The sequence below is a fragment of the Artemia sp. Qi Xiang Cuo genome, chromosome 5 (assembly GCF_049724085.1).
Source record: "Artemia sp. Qi Xiang Cuo chromosome 5, ASM4972408v1, whole genome shotgun sequence".
Lineage (NCBI taxonomy): Eukaryota > Metazoa > Arthropoda > Branchiopoda > Anostraca > Artemiidae > Artemia > Artemia sp. Qi Xiang Cuo.
The window spans coordinates 60,681,601-60,703,238 of NC_142798.1; the positions used below are offsets into that span (position 1 = coordinate 60,681,601).

The 21,638-nt window shown below is 34.0% G+C and overlaps 1 protein-coding gene across 1 annotated transcript; it reads right to left on the reverse strand.

The window, feature by feature from the left end:
* Nucleotides 1-12,678: 12,678 nt before the first annotated feature.
* Nucleotides 12,679-13,353, reverse strand: LOC148952340 (protein CFDP2-like). Its single transcript, XM_089089180.1, has one exon. It carries the CDS (start codon nucleotides 13,351-13,353, stop codon nucleotides 12,679-12,681), a length of 675 nt encoding a protein of 224 aa, XP_088945306.1.
* Nucleotides 13,354-21,638: the final 8,285 nt, after the last annotated feature.

Sequence of the window (21,638 nt, forward strand, 5' to 3'; positions counted from 1 at the left end):
GCTAGACAACATTTGCGAATTAGATCGTATGAAGAAAAAAAGGGTATAGCATTTGCGAATTGGGGATTATCAGTTAAGGTAGCCCCTTGCCATGGAGCATAGCAATCTAAGTGGTCATTGGCTGGTCCAGTGCATGTGTAATTGAACCAGCATATCTGATGATGAAAGGCCGGAAAAAAATATGACTTGACCTAGCTTTACTTCTTCGATGTGTACTGTATAATACACAAGTGGTGTTTGAACAGTATTGTCAATTTAAAATAGAGTTTAACGGTATAGATTACTAAAATTTGACACTAAGCCAGATGTAGATGGTAAGAAAAGAATTTTAATAACGGATAGCTTTACTTCTTCGATGTGTATTGTATAATACACAAGTGTTGTTTTGATTAGAAGGCTGTTTTTTTCGTGAGATTACATCTCACCGCGCTTTAAGCAAACTCAACGAGATGATCATCTTATGCACGCGTGTGTATTTACTAAAGGGGGTAACTGTAGTAGAGAAAAAAAAAGGAGTTGGAGGAAGGGAGATTGGTTGATACTGAGCTAGGTTTCATAGCCTTTTGTAGGTGTGTGTTGTCTGAAACCTATGATTTGGGTCTTTCAGAGCTAGGTTTCTTAGTATTTCGTAGGTGTGTGTTGTCTGAAACTTATGATTTGAGATGTGTATTTTGCTATTTCCGGCTTTTATGAGCTAGGTCTCCTAGTATTTCCTAGGTGTGTGTTGTCTGAAACTTATGATTTCGGGTATATACAGTACTATTTAGGGCTTTTCTGAGCTACGTTTTCTTAGTATTTCGTATGTGTGTGTTGTCTGAAACTTATGGTTTGGGATTTGTAATTTGCTATTTCCGGCTTTTATAAGCTAGGTCTCCTTTTATTTCGTAGGTGTGTGTTGTGTGAAATTTATGATTTGGGTTATTTAAATTACTATTTCGGGCTTTTCTGAGCTAGATTTCATTGTCTTTCGCTGGTGTGTATTATCTGAAACTTATGATTTGGGATGTGTAGTTTGCTATTTTTGACTTTGCTGAGTTAGATTTCTTAGCCTTTCACAGGTGTGTGTTATCTGAGACTTATGATTAGGGATGTGTAATTTGCTATTTCCGGCTTTTAAGAGCTAGGTCTCCTAGTATTTCGTAAGTGTGTGTTGTCTGAAACTTATGATTTGGGGTAATTAAATTACTATTTCGGGCTTTTCTGAGCTAAGATTTCTTAGTATACTGCAGGTGCGTGTTGTCTGAAACTTATGATTTGGAGTATGTAAATTACTATTTCGGGCTTTTCTGAGCTACATTTCATAGTCTTCCGTTGGTGTGTGTTGTCTGAAACTTATGATTTGGGATGTGTAGTTTGCTATTTTTGACTTTGCTGAGTTAGATTTCTTAGCCTTTCATAGGTGTGTGTTGTCTGAAGCTTATTTGCTATTTCCGACTTTTCTTAGCCAGATCTCTTAGTATTTCGTAGGTGTGTGTTATCTGAAACCTATGATTTGGGATCTTTAGTTTGCAATATCCTGCTTTTCTGAGCTAGGTTTCATAGCCTTTTGTAGGTGTGTGTTGTCTTAAACCTATTATTTGGGATGCTATTTGGGCTTTTCAAAGCTAGGTTTCTTAGTCTCTCATAGGTGTGTGTTGTCTGAAACCTACAATTTGGGGTGGGTAGTTTGCTATTTCTGGCTTTTCAGAGCTAGGTTTCTTAGTCTCTCATAGGTGTGTGTTGTCTGAAACCTACAATTTGGGGTGGGTAGTTTGCTATTTCTGACTTTTATGAACTAGGTCTTCTAGTATTTCGCAGGTGTGTGTTGTTTGAAACTTATGATTTGGGGTATGTAAATTACTATTTCGGGCTTTTCTGAGCTAGATTTCTTAGTCTTTCGTTGGTGTGTGTTGTCTGAAACTTATGATTTGGGATGTGTAGTTTGCTATTTTTGACTTTGCTGAGTTAGATTTCTTAGCCTTTCATAGGTGTGTGTTGTCTGAAACTTATGATTTGGGATGTGTAGTTTGCTATTTTTGACTTTGCTGAGCTAGGTTTCTTAGTATTTCGTAGGTTTGTGTTGTCTGAAACTTATGATTTGAGATGTGTAATTTGCTATTTCCGGCTTTTATGAACTAGGTCTCCTAGTATTTCGTAGGTGTGTGTTGTCTGAAACTTATGATTTGGGGTATGTAAATTACTTTTTCCGGCTTTTCTGAGCTAAAGTTTCTTAGTATTTCGTAGGTGTGTGTTGTCTGAAACTTATGATTTGGGGCGTGTAATTTGCTATTTCCGACTTTTCTTAGTCAGATTTCTTAGTATTTCGTAGGTGTTTGTTGGCTAAAACTTATGATTTGGGATGGCTAATCTACTATTTCCGGCTTTTATTAGCTAGGTTTCTTAGTCTTTCGTAGGTATGTGTTGTCTGAAACCTATAAAAATAAACTATTTCCGTAAATTCTGAGCTAATAAGGGGGTTTTTGACCGTAAACTCTAGTTTTGTGTAAGAAAATTATGGAAAATACATTTCGTTGACTCATAGGTGAAACTTAAGTCCAGCTATGGATCGAAAAATAAACTATTTCTATAAAATCTGAGCTAATAACGGTTTTTGACCGTAAACTCTAGTTTTTTGCAAGAAAATTATGGAAAATACAATTCTCTGGTTCAAATGTTAAACGTAAGTCTATTTTTGGAACTAAAAATAAAACTATTTCCGTAAAATCTGAGCTAATAAGGGTTTTTGACCGTAAACTCTAGTTTTTTTTTTCTAAGAAAACTATGGAAAATACAATTCTCAGGTTCAAATGTGAAACTTAGGTCCATTTTGGATCGAAAAATAAAAGTATTCCTGTAAAATCTAAGCTAATAAGGGTTTTTGACCGTAAACTCTAGTTTTTTTGTAACAAAATTATGGAAAATACAATTCGTTGGCTCATAGGTGAAACTTAAGTCCAGTTATTGATCGAAAAATAAACTATTTCTATATTTAAACTATATGCTGTATTGTCTATCTAGGAAGCAACTTCAATCGATAATGAATGTTAATGAAGAATTTGTTCAATTTTTGTTTTTATAATTTCCTGAATTAAATTTCTGTATTGTGTATTCAAGATGTGAATTCAAGAAAGAGTTTGTTACTTACTTACAATTTTTTCATAATGACATTATGACATATCCAACAACGGATGATGATAAAGAATTTATTCATTCTGATACCTAGATTTTGTCAATGTTATCCCATGTACCTGAGAAATGGATTTCGATATAGAATTTAATCAATCTGATACTTAGATTTTGTCAATTTTATCCGATGTTCTATCCTGTGTATCCGAGAAAAGGATGCTGATATAGAATTTAGTCACTCTGATACTTAGATTTTGTCAATTTTATCCAAAATATCCGATAAAGGATGTTGTTAAAGCATTTATTTATTCTGAGATTTAGATTGTTACAATTTTAATTGATGTATCTGACAAAGGATGTTGATAAAAAAATTATTTACTCTGACACTTAGATTCTGTGAATTTTATCCGATGTATCTGACAACAGATGTTGATAAATAAAATTTATCCACTGTAACACTTACATTTTGTGAAATTCCTTCATTGCATCCATGAAATGGATGCTGATATAGAATTTAATCACTCTTATACTTAGATTTTGTGAAATTGTTGTATTGTCTGTCTAGGAAGTGACTTCAATCGATAATGAATGTTAATAAAGAATTTGTTCAATTTTTTTTATAATTTCCTGAATAAAATTTCTGTATTGTGTATCCAAGAGGTGAACTCAGAAAAGAGTTTGTTACTTACTTACTTACTTACTTACAATTTTTTGATAATGACATAATGACATATCCAACAACGGATGTTGATAAAGAATTTATTCATTCTGATACCTAGATTTTGTCAATGTTACCCCATGTGTCTGACAATAGATGTATGCAAATTCCTTTTCTCACATCTCCGATATTTTAATAGACATTCTAAACGTTTGATATGCTAGCTTACTCTAAAAATAATAAACACATAACAATGTAATATTTTTAATGAAATAATGCTATGTAGAATACTAATACTAAAATATATTATGATACATTATTAATATTAATGATTAACTTTGGACACTTTGAATCTGTTCCATAAAATAGTTCACCATGTTCTATCTTTATTTTATATCTAGTTTATTATCATATTTCGTAATAAGTAGAAAAATAAATGGTAAAATATGAGTCATTAAAAATTAGTTGTTGTGTCTCATAGACAGGATCAAAATTAATTTAGACGTTTTTTGTAACTTGTTAATTGACTGTTTGACCAATTGCAGTAAATGTTGCTGGTGCTTTTTTTTTAATAGTTTCATCTGTATGTTCCATAGTGATTTTTTCTGACAATGCCCTTCTTATTTTCCTGGCAATTTCACTGTCTATTATCACATTATTTTTACACAGGTAACAGTTTCGGCACGTAGACAAGATATTGTTTAAGATATTAGTAGAAGAGTAGGCCTTTCGTTTATTGACCTTCTGTTGAATGCTAATACCTGAAAGCTGACGATTGGATGTATTAGTAGGTAATGTGTTACCTGCAACAGAAGCAAGGAGTTGTCCTCTATCATCAACGATTATTTTTATGTTGGCATTCTGTTTGAGTGCAATCATCTCTGGAGATCTCAATCTCGCATAACCACCAACATAAGAGTTGAATTTTTTTCGGTATTCCAAAGAAATTTAATTCCTTACCGTCATGACAATGCATGCAAACATATCCAATAGTGTTACCACTTGTACTTGTTTCATAGTTTAAATACTTCTCCTTGTCGGCATTCAATGCTACAATAACCTTGTTATGTGAACACACTTTATTAAAATGTTCCATCTTCACTTTTTTTAAGATATGACTTATGTGTTTATCGTTCCACTGCGTAAAAATACTGATTTAATGCATACAATAGACTAGGTAGTGTCGATAACCGGACATAGAATACCAATGGGAAAGCCACATCATATCTCTGACCAATCATAGAGTACAATTGTTAGAGCCGTAAGAATATTTTGTCATTTTAAGATACGTACAAAAAAAATTAATAAAGTTGAATAATTTCGAAGTTTAAAAAAAAATAGTTTGTTTTTTATGAAAAAAATATTGAATTAGAACCATCAGTCCTCATCATTATGAGTATCCAAAACTGGACTTAAGTTTCACATTTGAACTAGAGAATTTTATTTTCCATAATTTTCTTACAAGAAACTAGATTTCACGGTCAAAAACCCTTATTAGCTCAGATTTTACGGAAATAGTTTTATTTTTCGATCCAAAAATAGAGTTAAGTTTCACATTTGAACCAGAGAATTGTATTTTCCATAATTTTCTTGCAAAATACCAGAGTTTTCAGTCAAAAACCCTTATTAGCTCAGATTTTACAGAAATAGTTTATTTTTCGATCAAAAAATGGCCTTAAGTTTCACCTATGAGCCAACGAATTGTATTTTCCATAATTATCTTACAAAAAAACTAGAGTTTACGGTCAAAAACCCTTATTAGCTTAGATTTTACGGGAATACTTTTATTTTTCGATCCAAAATGGACCTAAGTTTCACATTTGAACCTGAGAATTGTATTTTCCATAATTTTCTTACAAAAAAAACTAGAGTTTACGGTCAAAAACCCTTATTAGCTCAGATTTTTCGGAAATAGTTTTATTTTTCGATCCAAAAATAGACTTAAGTTTCACATTTGAACCAGAGAATTGTATTTTCCATAATTTTCTTACAAAAAACTAGAGTTTACGGTCAAAAACCCTTATTAGCTCAGATTTTACGGAAATAGTTTTATTTTTCGATCAAAAAATGGACTTAAGTTTCACATTTGAACCAGAGAATTGTATTTTCCAAAATTTTCTTACAAAAAACTATAGTTTATTGTCAATAACACCTATTAGCTCAGATTTTACAGAAATAGTTTATTTTTAGATCAATTGATGGGCTTAAGTTTCGCCTATGAGGCAACGAAATGTATTTTCCATAATTTTATTACACAAAACTAGACTTTACGGTCAAAAACCCTTATTAGTTGAAATTTTACGGAAATAGTTTATTTTTATAGGTTTCAGACAACACATACCTACGAAAGACTAAGAAACCTAGCTAATAAAAACCGAAAATAACAATTTAACCATCCCAAATTATAGGTTTCAGACAACACACCTACGAAAGACTAAGAAATCTGAGTATGAAAAGTCGGAAATAGCAAATTACACACCCCAAATCATAAGTTTCAGACAACATACACCTATGAAATACTAAGAAACCTTAGCTCAGAAAAGTCCGAAATAGTAATTTACATAGCCCAAATCATAAGTATCAGACAACAAACACCTAAGCAATACAAAGAAGCGTTGCTCATAAAAGCCAGAAATAATAAATTACACATCCCAAATCTTAATCTTCAGACAACACACACCTATAACAAACAATTAAATCTTGGTCAGCAATGTCAAAAATGGCAAACTACACATCCCAAATTATAGGTTTCAGACAATACTAACCTATGAAAGGCTAAGAAAACTAACCCAGCAAAGTCAAAAATAGCAAACTACACATCCCAAATCATAAGTTTCAGACAACACAAACCAACGAAAGACTAAGAAATCTAGCTCAGGAAAGCCCGAAATAGTAATTTGCCTACCCCAAATCATAAGTTTTAGACAACAAACACCTACAAAATACTAGGAGACCTAGCTCTTAAAAGCCCGAAATATAAAAATATACACCTTAAGTTTTAGGTTTCAGATAACTTATAGCTATGATAGACTCTGAAAGGTAGCTCTAAAAAGCACGAAAGAGCAAACCACCCACCCCAAATTATAGGTTTCAGACAACACACACCTAAGAGAGACTAAGAAATCTAGCTCTGAAAAACCCAAATAGCTTTCCAAATCATAGGTTTCAGACAACACACACCTACAAAAGACTAAGAAACCTAGCTCAGAAAAGCAGGATATTGCAAACTAAAGATCCCAAATCATAGGTTTCAGCCAACACGCACTTACGAAATACTAGGAGACCTGGCTCTTAAAAGCCGGAAATAGCAAATTACACACCCCAAATCATAAGTTTCAGACAACACATACCTATGAAAGGCTAAGAAATCTAACTCAGCAAAGTCAAAAATAGCAAACTGCACATCCCAAATCCTGAGTTTCAGACTAGACACACCAGCGGAAAGACAAAGAAATCTAGTTCAGAAAAGCCCGAAATAGTAATTTACATACCCCAAATCATAAGTTTCAGACAACACACACCTACGAAATACTAGGATACCTAGCTCATAAAAGCCGGAAATAGCAAATTACACATCTCAAATCATAAGTTTCAGACAACACACACCTACGAAATACTAAGAAACCGTAGCTCAGAAAAGCCCGAAATAGTACTTCACATATCCCAAATCATAAGTTTCATACAACACACACCTAAGAAATACTATGAGACCTAGCTCATAAAAGCCGGAAATAGCAAATTACACATCTCAAATCATAAGTTTCAGACAACACACACCTACGAAATACTAAGAAACCTAGCTCTGAAAAGCCCAAATCATAGGTTTCAGACAACACACACCTACAAAAGGCTATGAAATCTAGCTTAGTATCAACCAATCCCCCTTCCTCCAACTCCTCTTTTTTCTCTACAACAGTTACCCCCTTTAGTAAATACACACGCGGACATAAAATAATCATCTCATTGAGTTTACTTAAAGCGCAGTGAGATGTAATCTCACGAAAAAAAACAGCCTTCTAATCAAAACACCACTTGTGTATTATACAGTACACATCGAAGAAGTAAAGTTATCCGTTATTAAAATTCTTTTCTTGACATCTACATCTGTCTTATTTTCAAATATTAGTAATCTATAGCGTTAAACTCTATTTTAAATTGACAATACTGTTCAAACACCACTTGTGTATTATACAGTACACATCGAAGAAGTAAAGCTAGGTCAAGTCATTTTTTTCCGGCCTTCCATCATCAGATATGCTGATGTTGCAAATTAATTTAATTAAAAGTTGCATTTAATTCGCAAATGTTGTCTAGCTCTGTTTTTTTTATTCCTGCTAATCAATTAATATCGTTCATAAAGTCCAATTCGCAAATGCTAAACCCTTTTTTTTCTCCACCTTAATAGGATCAAATTCACAAATCCTATATCCCGACACATTCATATCAAACTATTGTCGGCTAAAGGCAATTGTCCAAAAAAAATCAGAAACCGCTCTTGATAGCACAGACTTCAAAGAAATGGAACTTTGGATTACACACGGGTGATAGACAGCTTTCCCTGCAAAATCATTCCTAAATACGCAATTTGACAATCTCTAGTTTTCGATTTAAAAAACAAACAAAAAAAACACAAAACCAGTCTGATTATCTCATACAACCTTGACTATAGTGTCAAAACATGCTTGGCCACTTTATAGGTAAACATGGTAAGTCAATGTACCGGTTAGACTGCACTCCATATTTATATGTAATTCCATGTGTAATTGACCCATATATCACTGTCTTTGGTAAGTCAATGCACCGGTTAGACTATACTCTATATTTGCCTTTAATTCAATGTATTTTTTCATGTATTTTTGAAAGTACTAGATAGGTTACTACTAATATGCAAATTCCGTTTTAATTATTCATATACAGTTAGCTAATTTCAAAACCTGCATTAATTCAAAAACGTTCAGAAATTAAATAAAAAAAACAAATTTTTTTAACTGAAAGTAAGGAGCGACATTAAAACTTAAAAGGAATAGAAATTATTCCGTGTATGATGGGGGTTGTTTCCCCCTCAACACCTCGCTCTTTACACTAAAGTTTAAATTTTCCCCCAATTCTTTAAAAACGACTTCTGAAACACTATGTTCGTTTAATTGGAACAATGAGAAGCTTTTGTCAAAAGTACTAAAACACATTAGCGTAAAGAGTGAGGTGTTGATGAGGAGGCAACCCCCTTCATATACGGAATAATTTCTGTTCGTTTTAAGTTTTAATATCGCTCCTAACTTTCTGTTAAAAAAAAAACTTGCTTTTTTTTATTTAATCGTTTGAGAAGCCATCGGATAACCTGTCCGTACTTTTACGTACTGTCCGTACGATACCCCTTTCCACTCTTGAGATATTGTAGATACGCTATTTTGATAACTTGTTATCACTTAGTCTATTTTAATTTACCTCGCCAAATAAACATAAACAGATTCTAATCCTCATAGGGGCCTATAGTCCGACAAGGTTTAGGTTTGTCAGAAATATGAAATTTTTAGCCATCCCCCCACCACAAAATTTGAAGTTATTGCTCCCTCCCTTAGACTTCCTGTAAGTTTCAATTTCATCCTCCTTTCCTAGCCGTTCGTGAGACATTCCGCATACGCTATTTAATGAGTCCGGATTTGCGGGGCGTCTTTAGATCTACCTCTGCCCTCTTCTCTAAGTCTACGTTTCAGGTTCAATTGGCCTCTGAATGCCCCCTAAAAGCTTCAACTCGATATATCAAGCCCTTCTTCAGATATTATGAATACCCTTGTTTGTTAACATCGGTACATATAGATTTTTCAATTCACATTGTTAATTCGTCATGAATAGATTCTTGTCCCACAGGGACTTGTCGCCAAAACTTTTATGCAGATTTGAGACAAAATATGCTTCGCCATTCATCTACCTCCCCCCCCTAGTTCAAATGTGACGCCCACGTGGTTCCTTCCCCTTTGGAAAAGCTACCCGTCAGTTGGAACTTGATCTCCCAAGCCGTTCCCAAGATAGCGTTGATACACCATTTTAATAACATGGCGTGTTTTGATTCACCTTGCTACTTAACTGCGAGTAAATCCCACGGCGGATTATAATACAAAAATGTTCGATTTTACGGCAGACAAAACATACTTTACTCCTCACCTCAACACAAAATTTGAAGTTTCCTTGCCTCTCTTCCCTTCCCTGTCAAATACTACCTGCAAGTTTCCATTCCATCCCATGAGCCGCTCCTGAGATATTGCTGGGTAGTATTTTGATTATTTGCGTAGTTTTGTTTGATGTAGCTCTATCTCTTCCCCGCAAGTGTTAATTCACCCTCCCCCCTCACATTACCTGAAAGTTTTAGTTCGATACCCAGAGTCATTCCTGAGATATTGCAGATACATCATTTGATAACACAGCAATGAATAGTGTATTGGTTCACTCCCTTTTTATTATTAATTATTTTACTTTGAAAATTATTTTTATTGCTTGAAACTTGGTATTTTTGAGTTTTTTTAATTTTGTTTTTGGCTTTATTGCAGTTCGTTGTTTTACATGCATAAAAATACACGCATCTCTGTCTTATCTTATCAGGAGCTAATAAAGACCATTAAGGGGTCAAAATGAGAGAAAACGTGAAACCGAAGGCACCGGCTATCATTTGACCAGACACTTTCATCTATTCTTGAGTCCAAGTCTTTTTCATATTCATATTTGCCTGATCTGTTTATTTTTGGGTGAGTTTGAACATGCTTACCACCATCTAAATGTAACTAACCAATACGAGAGGTCATTTTTCTCCATGAAAACTCAAGGCATCACAGTTTTCACCACAGAAGACAGAATATACCAGTAAGCTTATCGCAGATCATTTCTGGTCTTCGTGAACAAAAAGCTCCTCCCACTTATTTCTGCATTAGCTTGTTTCTGCATTAGCTTTATTTCCGTTTGTTTCAATGCACTTTGATGGAAACAGTCGGTAATCTGACTTCGCCTATGTTTATATCTGTAAAAACGTTCTCCGGAGCACTCGCACCCCGGTCCGGGTTTTTATAAGGGGTGAGATAGAGAATGATCATACTGGATAATATATGAACTGTGGTTTTCACATACAAAAAAAATTGAAGGAAACGCATTGGACTTCAGTTTAACAGCCTCTTTTTAGTCCACGTGTATTGCCCTGCGAGTTTCATCTTATAGGACTGCTCCGAGAAGCTCTGGAATATCCGCAATTTAATAACGACAGTGGAGGGGAGAAATTTTTGCATTTCGTGTTAAGGCCCATTCAGAATCTGATTTCACTAATACCGAGATTTAGTTGGCGTCCAGAACTGAAAGTTAGAAATGACAGTGGAGTGGAGAGATTTCTGCATGTTTGTTCAAAGCCCATTGACAATGAGACTTCACTAATACCGAGATTGAACTGGCTCTAATTTTGGAAATCAGTTTAAACAAAATCCTTTTACAATAGAGATTTAGCTGGTTTCCTCATTCTTTTATTACACCCACAGTACATAAATATTAGATTATCTAATTATCTTTATGCAGTGATTACACCTAACTAAAGCTAAGTTCTGACAGAGGACAATAAAAAATTGTTCATGAAAAAAAATGTCCGCGGGGTGAAACGAAAATCGCTTGGCAATTCACACTGAATGCTATTTTTTTTTTTTTTCCTTTAATTATTTCAGCTCTAATTTAAGGATCTGTACTATATAATAGACAATCTATTGGCCAGAAGTAAGCTTACAACATATACTTATGTAAACAGAGGGAATAGGGGATTTTCAGCAAATAGCTTGTAGTATTTTTTCCCTTTATTTGTTAAGAGCTAAGCTACTCCTTTCAAATATTGAACAAATACTAAACACATTTTTACCTGATTCGTCAAAGGTTTTTTCCACCTCATTCCAGGCATTTACTTTTATTCTCAGGTCTTTGTTTTCTTTGCAGCGTATATCATACAATGCAGGATATGGTCTAATGCTTGTTACTAATTTTTCAACATCCATTCTCTCTTTTTTTTTCTTTTTTTTCTTAAAAATATCGCCTCGCTCGATTTCGTCCGCTTCGGAGGGCCTTTTTGTGGCTTGGAGAAGCAATTTTTGGTAGGCGAAGCAATATTCGCGCTCAGTCAGAACTAAGCTTAATGTGATCTTTTCAGGCTTTACATGCTGCTGCTTTCTTTAAAACGTTTTTTCTGGACAGCCGTATTGTAGAAAAGTGAAAAGTGACATGTAGAATGGAAATTCTATTTGTATTCGTTTGTTTTTCTTCGAATAAAAAAGAAAAGGGACAAATAAACCGTGGTTTATGTTTGACGTGCCCCCGAGTTAATGACTATTTATTCTGTTTCGTCAGTTATAATATTTCTAATATTTCTAGTGCTTTCCATCTACTACGCTGCCGATTTCAGAAAGAAGCGGAGCTTATTTCAGTTAAAGATTTGCTTTCAATTTGCCCGAATACTTTCGATACCATTGCTGAAGACACTAGGTTGGCTACTAGGATACAGATAGAAGCTATGTATCGTGAATTTGCTTTAGCTGAAATGGCTGAGATTCGGGAAGTGATGAAGTATGAAAAACTTCGATTGCCAGAGGATATTAACTATTCAAGGTATGACTTATAAGTAAATACAAAAACATGTTTATATATATATATATATATATATATATATATATATATATATATATATATATTTATAGTACCGGGAGGTATATATATATATATATATATATATATATATATATATATATATATATATATATATATATATATATATATATATATATATATATATATATTTATAGTACCGGGAGCCCCGACTGAGGAGCTTGTAAGTATTCCGGGTGTGGCGGTCGGATTTATTGCAAAAAAGTCGTTTTTCCTCGCTTAGCGCATTGATCTCATCATTGGGATTGGGAGTTTTTCTTCCGAGAGTCTATCTCTCGCCCTGAGGCCTGCTCGGTTAGGGAGTCTATCTCATTAGTGGTGGTCAAGGGGGAATGATTTTCCAGGATCTCTCGGAATTTTTCAGGTAGATTGGAAGTGTAGGTCCGCCTGTTTTCGAGGTCCCGTAGCAGATCCACCCGGAATCTTGGGATTTTTGCTGCTTTGTGCAATTTTCTCATTCTTAGCTTGAACCTTGCCATCAGGAGATTGTGGCTAGAGTCGAAGTCTGCTGCAGATAATTCTACTGTGTCTAGTACGGAGGACTTCCAGTGCTTCGATATCAGCATATAATCAATCATGTTCTCGGTTTTACCATCTGGGGATCTCCAGGCCATTTTACGTCGATGACGGTGTTTGAACTTTGTGTTCGTTACGAATAACTCGTTTTCTTGACAGAAATTGTCCAATCGTTCGCCTCTCGCATTGAGTTTTCCGTGACCAAAAGTCCCCATTATATCGGACTGACCGGTTTTATCCGTACCTACTATAGTGTTTAAGTCCCCCATGACAATCAGTACGTCTTTCTTATGGATTTGGTCGATGACGCTTTGTAGTATGAAATAGAATTCATCGCGTTCTTCCTCACTTCTGGTGGAGTCTAGGGCATAGACTTGGATGACAGAGATATTCATGGAAGCTCCCTTTATTCGCAAGACGGCTACTCTCTCGTAGACTGGGGTGAAAGAGATTCGAGATTTTTGGTAGTTGCTGAGACGAAAAATCGTACACCTTGTCGATGAACTTTGTCCTTGCGACCGAACAACAAGAGAGGACAGTCGATGTTGGTGTTTGAATGTTTTGTTCGTTTCGAATAGCTCGTTATCTCGACAGAAGTCGAGCAATCATTCGTCTCTCGCATTGAGTTTTCCGCGACCAAAAGTCCCCATTATATCGGACCGACCAGTATTATCCGTACCTACTATAGCGGTAAAGTGTCCCATGACAATCAGTACGTCTTTCTTATGGATTTGGTCGATGACGCTTTGTAGTATGAAATAGAATTCATCGCATTTTGCCTCACTTCTGGCGGAGTCAGGGGCATAGACTTGGATGACAGAGATATTCTTGGCAGCTCTCTTTAGTCGTAAGGCGGCCATTCTTTCTGAGACCTCGGTGAAAGAGATTAGAGATATTTTGGCAGTTGGTGATACGAAGAATCCTACTCTTGCCCTATTATAGAAGAAAATTGGACCTCTCGAGGATCCATCGCTAGATCTGACTGTGGTTTTGAACGTTTCCTGGGGATTTTGGTTGAAAGAAGATCTATCATTCTAAAAATCATAATGTATGATCAAATGAAGGTGGCAAGAAATCTTGGTGTTCTTCGGAAGCTTAATTTCTCATTTCTTGGCGTATTCTTAAATTTATTTTTCTTCATTGATTCAGTCGTATGTTTCTTATCGTCCGCTAATATGGTTGTCTACCTTTCCGTCTTCTATGCATTTTCTTTCTCCTGTCCACTTTCTTTGTAAGAACAGTTATTAAAGAGACAAATGCTCCTTTAATCAAGCCTCTTTTAAATCTTCGGTCTGTGTATCTTGCATCCTGTGCATGTTTTGCTTTTTCTGTAGTCTATGGGCAACTGCCACCTCTTTTGAAGATTCCGTCTTTTGTTCCTAATTGTTTCGCTATACGCCCTTCGAAATTCCACTGATTTAAGGATTCCTTCTATCCGGTTCATTCTGTCCGACTTTAATCCAGTAAATGCAAGTTTAAAGGTATGGAATTCGTTACCAGCTTTGGCACGGGGTGATCATTCGTTTAGGGCTTTCAAAAAATGGTGTTGAATTTTCTTCCTTCGAAATTTCTTCCGAAATTTCGAAATTTCTTTGAATTTTGGGTTTTGATTTTACTTTTTACTTTCATAATAAAAGTGTAGACCAGAAATGTTCCCATAAATCAAGAGGGGTTAAATATCAAATTCTACCTCCCCTCCCTCCTTCCTTAGAACTAATTCTCTATTTATCTGAAAGCTCAATAAGATTTAGGATGTTTTAGCGTTAAAATGCATGCTTTAGTAAGTAAGTAAGTAGGTTTATTCGTAACCCGCAATATAAAATAAATGCGGAGTAAAAAAAAAAGAAAAACAAAATAATATTATCCACAATGAAATAATAAGGAAAACTCAACATAAATAACTTAACAATATCCATAGAATCGCTAATCTGGAAAAAAATAAGTGAGGGGGTTACTGGCACATATCTTCCTTAGAGTATTGGTCCTCAGATCCTTAGCGATGTTGTCAAGCAGCACTAGAGAGTCGATAAGTCCAAAATGAGAAATAATCTCGTGATTTCTGTAACAAACAACAAAAGTACGAAGAACAATAGGGAAATCTTTCTGCAAGACATTGGAGATAATTTGAATGAATATTTCGGCCCTATGTCCAAGGGTCGTCCTCAGCAAGACAAAAATATATGAAGGAAAAAAGACTCACAACAACATGCAACCAATAAAACCAAAAATTAATTTTTTTTTTCAAAGCAGTCCTAGCATCCTTACTTCAGCGAAGTTCAACCAGGACTGATTAAAAGTAAGGTAAAACAAGGCGATTCAATGAGATGAAAGAAAAATAATTTAAAAACACGTTCTTATTGCTAATCCAGCTTTTTTGGCAGCTAACCTCAAAGGTATTTTTGTGACCGGTTCTGTGTTAATGTCTATCGGTTTTTTAAAATAATTTGTAAGATAATTTTTAATTAAATTTGTGTATAGAGCATTTAGTGTATATTCCCCCAAGTCCCTATTTAAGGAAATATTATAATTAATCTTAATTCTGATTTCAATTGATTCTCGGACTACCTGCTTTATGCCTAGGTCATTGCTAATAAGGGCAGATTCATCATAAAGTATATTGTGGCTACGATTTTCAAAAATATGGCTGCCTAATGCAGAATCAGATGAAACAACGGAAATACTAGAATTTAGAGCTTTGACTATATCATCTTTATGCTGTTGTATGCGCTTTTTTAAATTCTGGTGTGTTCTACCTACATAATATTTGCCACAATCACATGGTATTTGATAGACCCCTCTTTGGCGAGTAACTGGGGTTACTAGCATCCTTACTTCAGCGAAGTTCAACCAGGACTGATTAAAAGTAAGGTAAAAGAAGGCGATTCAATGAGATGAAAGAAAAATAATTTAAAAACACGTTCTTATTGCTAATCCAGCTTTTTTGGCAGCTAACCTCAAAGGTATTTTTGTGACCGGTTCTTCGTTAATGTCTATTGGTTTTTTTAAATATTTTGTAAGATCATTTTTAATTAAATTTGTGTATAAAGCATTTAGTGTATATTCCCCCAACTCCCTATTTAAGGAAATATTATTATTAATCTTAATTCTGATTTCAATTGATTCTCGGACTACCTGCTTTATGCCTAGGTCATTGCTAATAAGGGCGGATTCATCAATATAGAATTGCTAGAGAAATGACAACCAGAGAATTGCTTTTATCTGCTTTACTTATAATAATGGATGAATCTTTACGGAGATTAGATAGTATTTTTAGGTCATACAAATTATTTGGTTTTTTATTGGCGGGAAAATTAATCTTTTTTTGATTGTTGTAAAGGGTCTCTATAAGACTAGCTCTAACTTCATCTGGGTTGGGTCTAGATGCCTAAAATTTGTGCACAGAGGATTCTAGAGAGGAGATTAAATCTGCCGGAGGGACATGTTGTGGAAGAAAAGAGAATTTTGGACCTTTTCTGAGAATTTAAATTTTCTTTTAATCAAGGGTTATAGAGGATAGATTAGCAGCAGCTAGCCCAGAAGTGAAGCTTGGAATGCAAGTAGGGCTATTTCTCGAAAATTCATATCTGAGTTTTTCCAATTTCTAAACAAGTCTGTAACTTGATAAGAGGAAATCGTGACTAAACAAATTTCTTTCAAACCTAGCAACCTGGCTAATATCAACAGAGGACAAATTTTCAAATAAAATTTTTTTTAAGGATTTCCTTTCAGAGGAAATAATATATCTTTTTTGTTTTTTGTCTTTAATGATGTGTGCTAATGTTTTAAATTGTAGTGTGTGAGCAAATTGCTCTTCTTACCGGGTATTTAAGTGTAATCTGAATCTTAAAGACTTGGGAATAAGATTTTTAATTTTGCAAGATTCTAAGAATTTTTGCTGGTTAATGATATTAGCATGTTTTTTGCCTAAATTGATAAAGTAAAAGATATCATTGGTCAATTGCTCCCCATAAGCAAGACGAAAATAGCGACGAAGACCACACTGCCTTTCCATCACAAACAACAAAAGTACGAAGAACAACAGGGAAATCTTTTTGTAAGACAGTGGAGCTAATTTGAATGAATATTTCTGCCCTATGTCCAAGGGCCGTCCTCAGCAAGACAAAAATATATATAATAAAAAAGACTCACAACAACATGTTATCAATAAAAACAAAAACACAAAAAACTTTTAATTTTTTTTTTCCAAAACAGTCCAAGAATCATTACTTCAGCGAAGTTCAACAAGGACTGATAAAAAGTAAGGTAAAACAATACGATTAAATGACGTGAAAGAAAACTAAATTAAAAACACGTTCTTATTGCTAATCCAGCTTTTTTGGCAGCTAACCTCAAAGGTCTTTTTGTGACCGGTTCTGTGTTATTGTCTATCTTTTTTTTTAAATATTTTGTAAGATCATTTTTTATTAAATTTGTGTAAAGAGCATTTAGTATATATTCCCCCAAGTCCCTATTTAAGCAAATATTATTATTAATCTTAAGTCTGATTTCAATCGATTCTCGGACTACCTGTTTTATGCCTATGTCATTGCTAATAAGGGCAGATTCATCAAAAAGTATATTGTGGGTAGGATTTCCAAAAATATGGCTGCCTAATGCAGAATCAGATGAAACAGTGGAAATATTAGAATTTAAGGCTTTGACAATATCATCTTTATGTTGTTGTAAGCGCTTTTCTAAATTCTGGTGTGTTCTACCTATATAATATTTGCCACAATCGCATGGTATTTGATAGACCCCTCTTTGGCGAGTAACTGGGGTTTTATCTTTACCAGAATTTAGAAAATTTATGATTTTAAAATTATTTGTGAATACTATATGCAGATTATTTTTTGTGCAAACTTTTTTAAGATTTGTAGTGATTTTTGGGATATAGGGGAGGTAGATTATATTTAAGGGCTTGTCAGACATCTCACTTGGTAAACTACCATTAATTTTACGGGAATGTCTTTTCAGTCTACAATTAATTACACTATTAATAAATGTCATAGGATACCCATTTCCAAAAAGTATGTCCTTGATAAAAGTTTAATTCTGCTGTGATGTGGGAATCAGAACAAATATTTCGGGCGCGCTCGCCGAGGGAAATTACAACGGCTCTTTGAACTTGGGGGGGGTGGTTTGAAGGAAAATGCAAATATATATTATTTTGTGTTGGTTTTATATAAATAGTAAAATTAAGTTTATCAAAGCTACGAATAACTAACACATCTAGGAATGGGATTTTATTTGCGATTTCAATTTCTAAGGTAAACTGTATATTTCTATCGTATGTATTAAGGTGATCTAAAAAACCCTTAAGCTCATTTTCCCCATAGTTCCAAAGTGAAATTACGTCATCCATGTACCGTCCCCAAAAAATATGTTTCAAAAAATACGAATCTAAAGCCCAATTTTCAATATGTTCCACATAAATATTCACCAATAACCCGGAGAGGGAGTACACATCTCTAAGCCCTTGAGGTGGTGATAAAAATAAGTACGGAATTGGAAATGTATTGAGTATTTGTAGCAAATTTAAATACAGGTCATTAAAACATCACACTCTATTTACGCAGTTGAATCTTCTATTAATTAACAATTTACTTTGATTTTATCTTATAATAACTGTTCAGATGCTGTGACATCAATATTTGTATACATTGAAACAATGTCAAAGCTACTTATAATTGTATTTTCTGAGATATTTACGTTTTTGAGGTTTTCAACCAAATCTACCGAATTAAATATATATGATTTTTGAGAGTAAAGAAAAGATTTGAAGGCTGTACATAACCAGTCCCACATAGTGGATGTGGGGGCTTTCGTACAAACTACTATGGGCCTTAAAGGAATGCCATGCTTATGTAATTTTGGTAGGCCATAAAACTTTGGGCAAAAGCTACCACGGGGGAAGAATTTATTGTATAGCTGCGGAGTAACTTTACCATTTTGTTTTAAACTTTTTAATTCATTTATAATTTTGTTTGCAAATTGATCAGTATGATCGTGGGTTGTAGTTCTATATGTTGTCTCGTCATTCAAATGAGAATAAATTTTTTTTTTTTTTTGTATCGTAATCTTTTTGGAAATGGGTATCCTATGACATTTATTAATAGTGTAATTAATTGTAGACTGAAAAGACATTCCCGTAAAATTAATGGTAGTTTACCAAGTGAGATGTCTGACAAGCCCTTAAATATAATCTACCTCCCCTATATCCCAAAAATCACTACAAATCTTAAAACAGTTTGCACAAAAAATAATCTGCATGTAGTATTCACAAATAATTTTAGAATCATAAATTTTCTAAATTCTGGTAAAGATAAAACCCCAGTTACTCGCCAAAGAGGGGTCTATCAAATACCATGCGATTGTGGCAAATATTATATAGGTAGAACACACCAGAATTTAGAAAAGCGCTTACAACAACATAAAGATGATATTGTCAAAGCCTTAAATTCTAATATTTCCACTGTTTCTGCTGATTCTGCATTAGGCAGCCATATTTTTGAAAATCCTACCCACAATATACTTTTTGATGAATCTGCCCTTATTAGCAATGACCTGGGCATAAAACAGGTAGTCCGAGAATCAATTGAAATCAGACTTAATATTAATAATAATTTTCCTTAAATAGGGACTTGGGGGAATATACACTAAATGCTCTTTACACAAATTTAATTAAAAATGATCTTACAAAATATTTAAAAAAACCGATAGACAATAACACAGAACCGGTCACAAAAAGACCTTTGAGGTTAGCTGCCAAAAAAGCTGGATTAGCAATAAGAACGTGTTTTTAATTTATTTTTCTTTCACTTCATTGAATCGTCTTGTTTTACCTTACTGTTTATCAGTCCTGGTTGAACTTCACTGAAGTAATGATGCTTGGACTGTTTTGGAAAAAAAAAATTTAAACTTTTTTTGGTTTTTTGGTTTTTATTGATCCCATGTTGTTGTGAGTCTTTTTTCTTATATATATTTTTCTCTTGCTGAGGACGGCCCTTGGAAATCGGGCCGAAATATTCATTCAAATTATCTCCACTGTCTTACAAAAAGATTTCCCTGTTTTTCTTCTTACTTTTGTTGTTTGTGATGGAAAGGCAGTGTGGTCTTCGTCGCTATTTTCGTCTTGCTTATGGGGAGCAATTGACCAATGATATCTTTTACTTTATTAATTTAGGCAAAAAACATGCTAATATCATTAACCAGCAAAAATTCTTAGAATCTTGCAAAATTGAAAATCTTATTCCCAAGTCTTTAAGATTCAGATTACACTTAAATACCCGGAAAGAAGAGCAATTTGCTCACACACTACAATTTAAAACATTAACACACATCATTAAAGACAAAAAACAAAAAAGATATATTATTTCCTCTGAAAGGAAATCCTTAAAAAAAAATTTTATTTGAAAATTTGTCCTCTGTTGATTTTAGCCAGGTTGCTAGGTTGGAAAGAAATTTGTTTAGCCATGATTTCCGCTTATCAAGGGAACGACTTATTAAGAAATTGGAAAACATCAGATATGAATTTTCGAGAAATAACCCTACTTACACTCCAAGATTCACTTCTGGACCGGCTGTTGCTAATCTATCCTCTAGAACGCTTGATCCAAGGAAAATTCAAAGTCTCGAAAAAGGTCCAAAATTCTCTTTTCTTCCAAGACATGTCCCTGTGGCATATTTAATTTCCTCTCTATAATCCTCTGTGCATAAATTTTATGCATTTATACCCAACCCAGATGAAGTTAGGGCTAGTCTTATAGACACCCTTTACAATAATCAAAAAAAAATTAATTGTCCCACCAATAAGACAACAGATAATTTCTACGGCCTAAACATACTATTTAATGTCCGTAAATACTACTCCATTATCATATCCAAAGCAGATAAAAGTAATTCTCTGTTTGTCATGTATACGACATATTACGATACAAAAAAAATTTATTCTCATTTAAATGACGAGACAACATATAGAACTACAACCCACGATCATACTGATCAATTTGCAAACAAAATTATAAATGAATTAAAAAGTTTAAAACAAAATGGTAAAGTTACTCCGCAGCTATACAATAAATTTTTCCCCCGTGGTAGCTTTTGCCCAAAGTTTTATGGCCTACCAAAATTACATAGGCAAGGCATTCCTTGAAGACCCATATTAGATTGTACGAAACCCCCCACATACACTATTGGGAATTGGCTATGTAAAGCCATCAAACCTTTTCTTTACTCCCAAAAATCATATATATGTAATTCGGTAGATTTGGTTCAAAACCTCAAAAGTATAAATATCTCATAAAATAAAAATATACTTGTATTTGACATTGTTTCAATGTATACAAATATTGATGTCACAGCATCTTAACATTTATTAGAAAAAAAATCAAAGAAAATTATCACTTAATAGAAGCTTCAACAGCAGGAATAGATTGTGATGTTTTAATGACCTTGGTTAAACTTTCTAACAAATACTCAATGCAATTCTAAGTCCGTAATTCTTTTTACCAGCAAATTAATCGTTTAGCGATGGGTACTCCCTTCTCCGGGTTACTGTCAAATATTTATGTGGAACATATTGAAAATTGGGCATTAGATTCGTAGTTCTTGAAACATTTCTTTTGAGGACGGTACGTGGATGATGTAATTTCACTCTGGAACTATGGGGAAAATGAGCTTA

Excerpts from the sequence above, each read along its gene's own strand:
- LOC148952340 (XM_089089180.1), bottom strand. The coding sequence starts at position 13,353 with ATGAATATCTCTGTCATCCAAGTCTATGCCCTAGACTCCACCAGAAGT.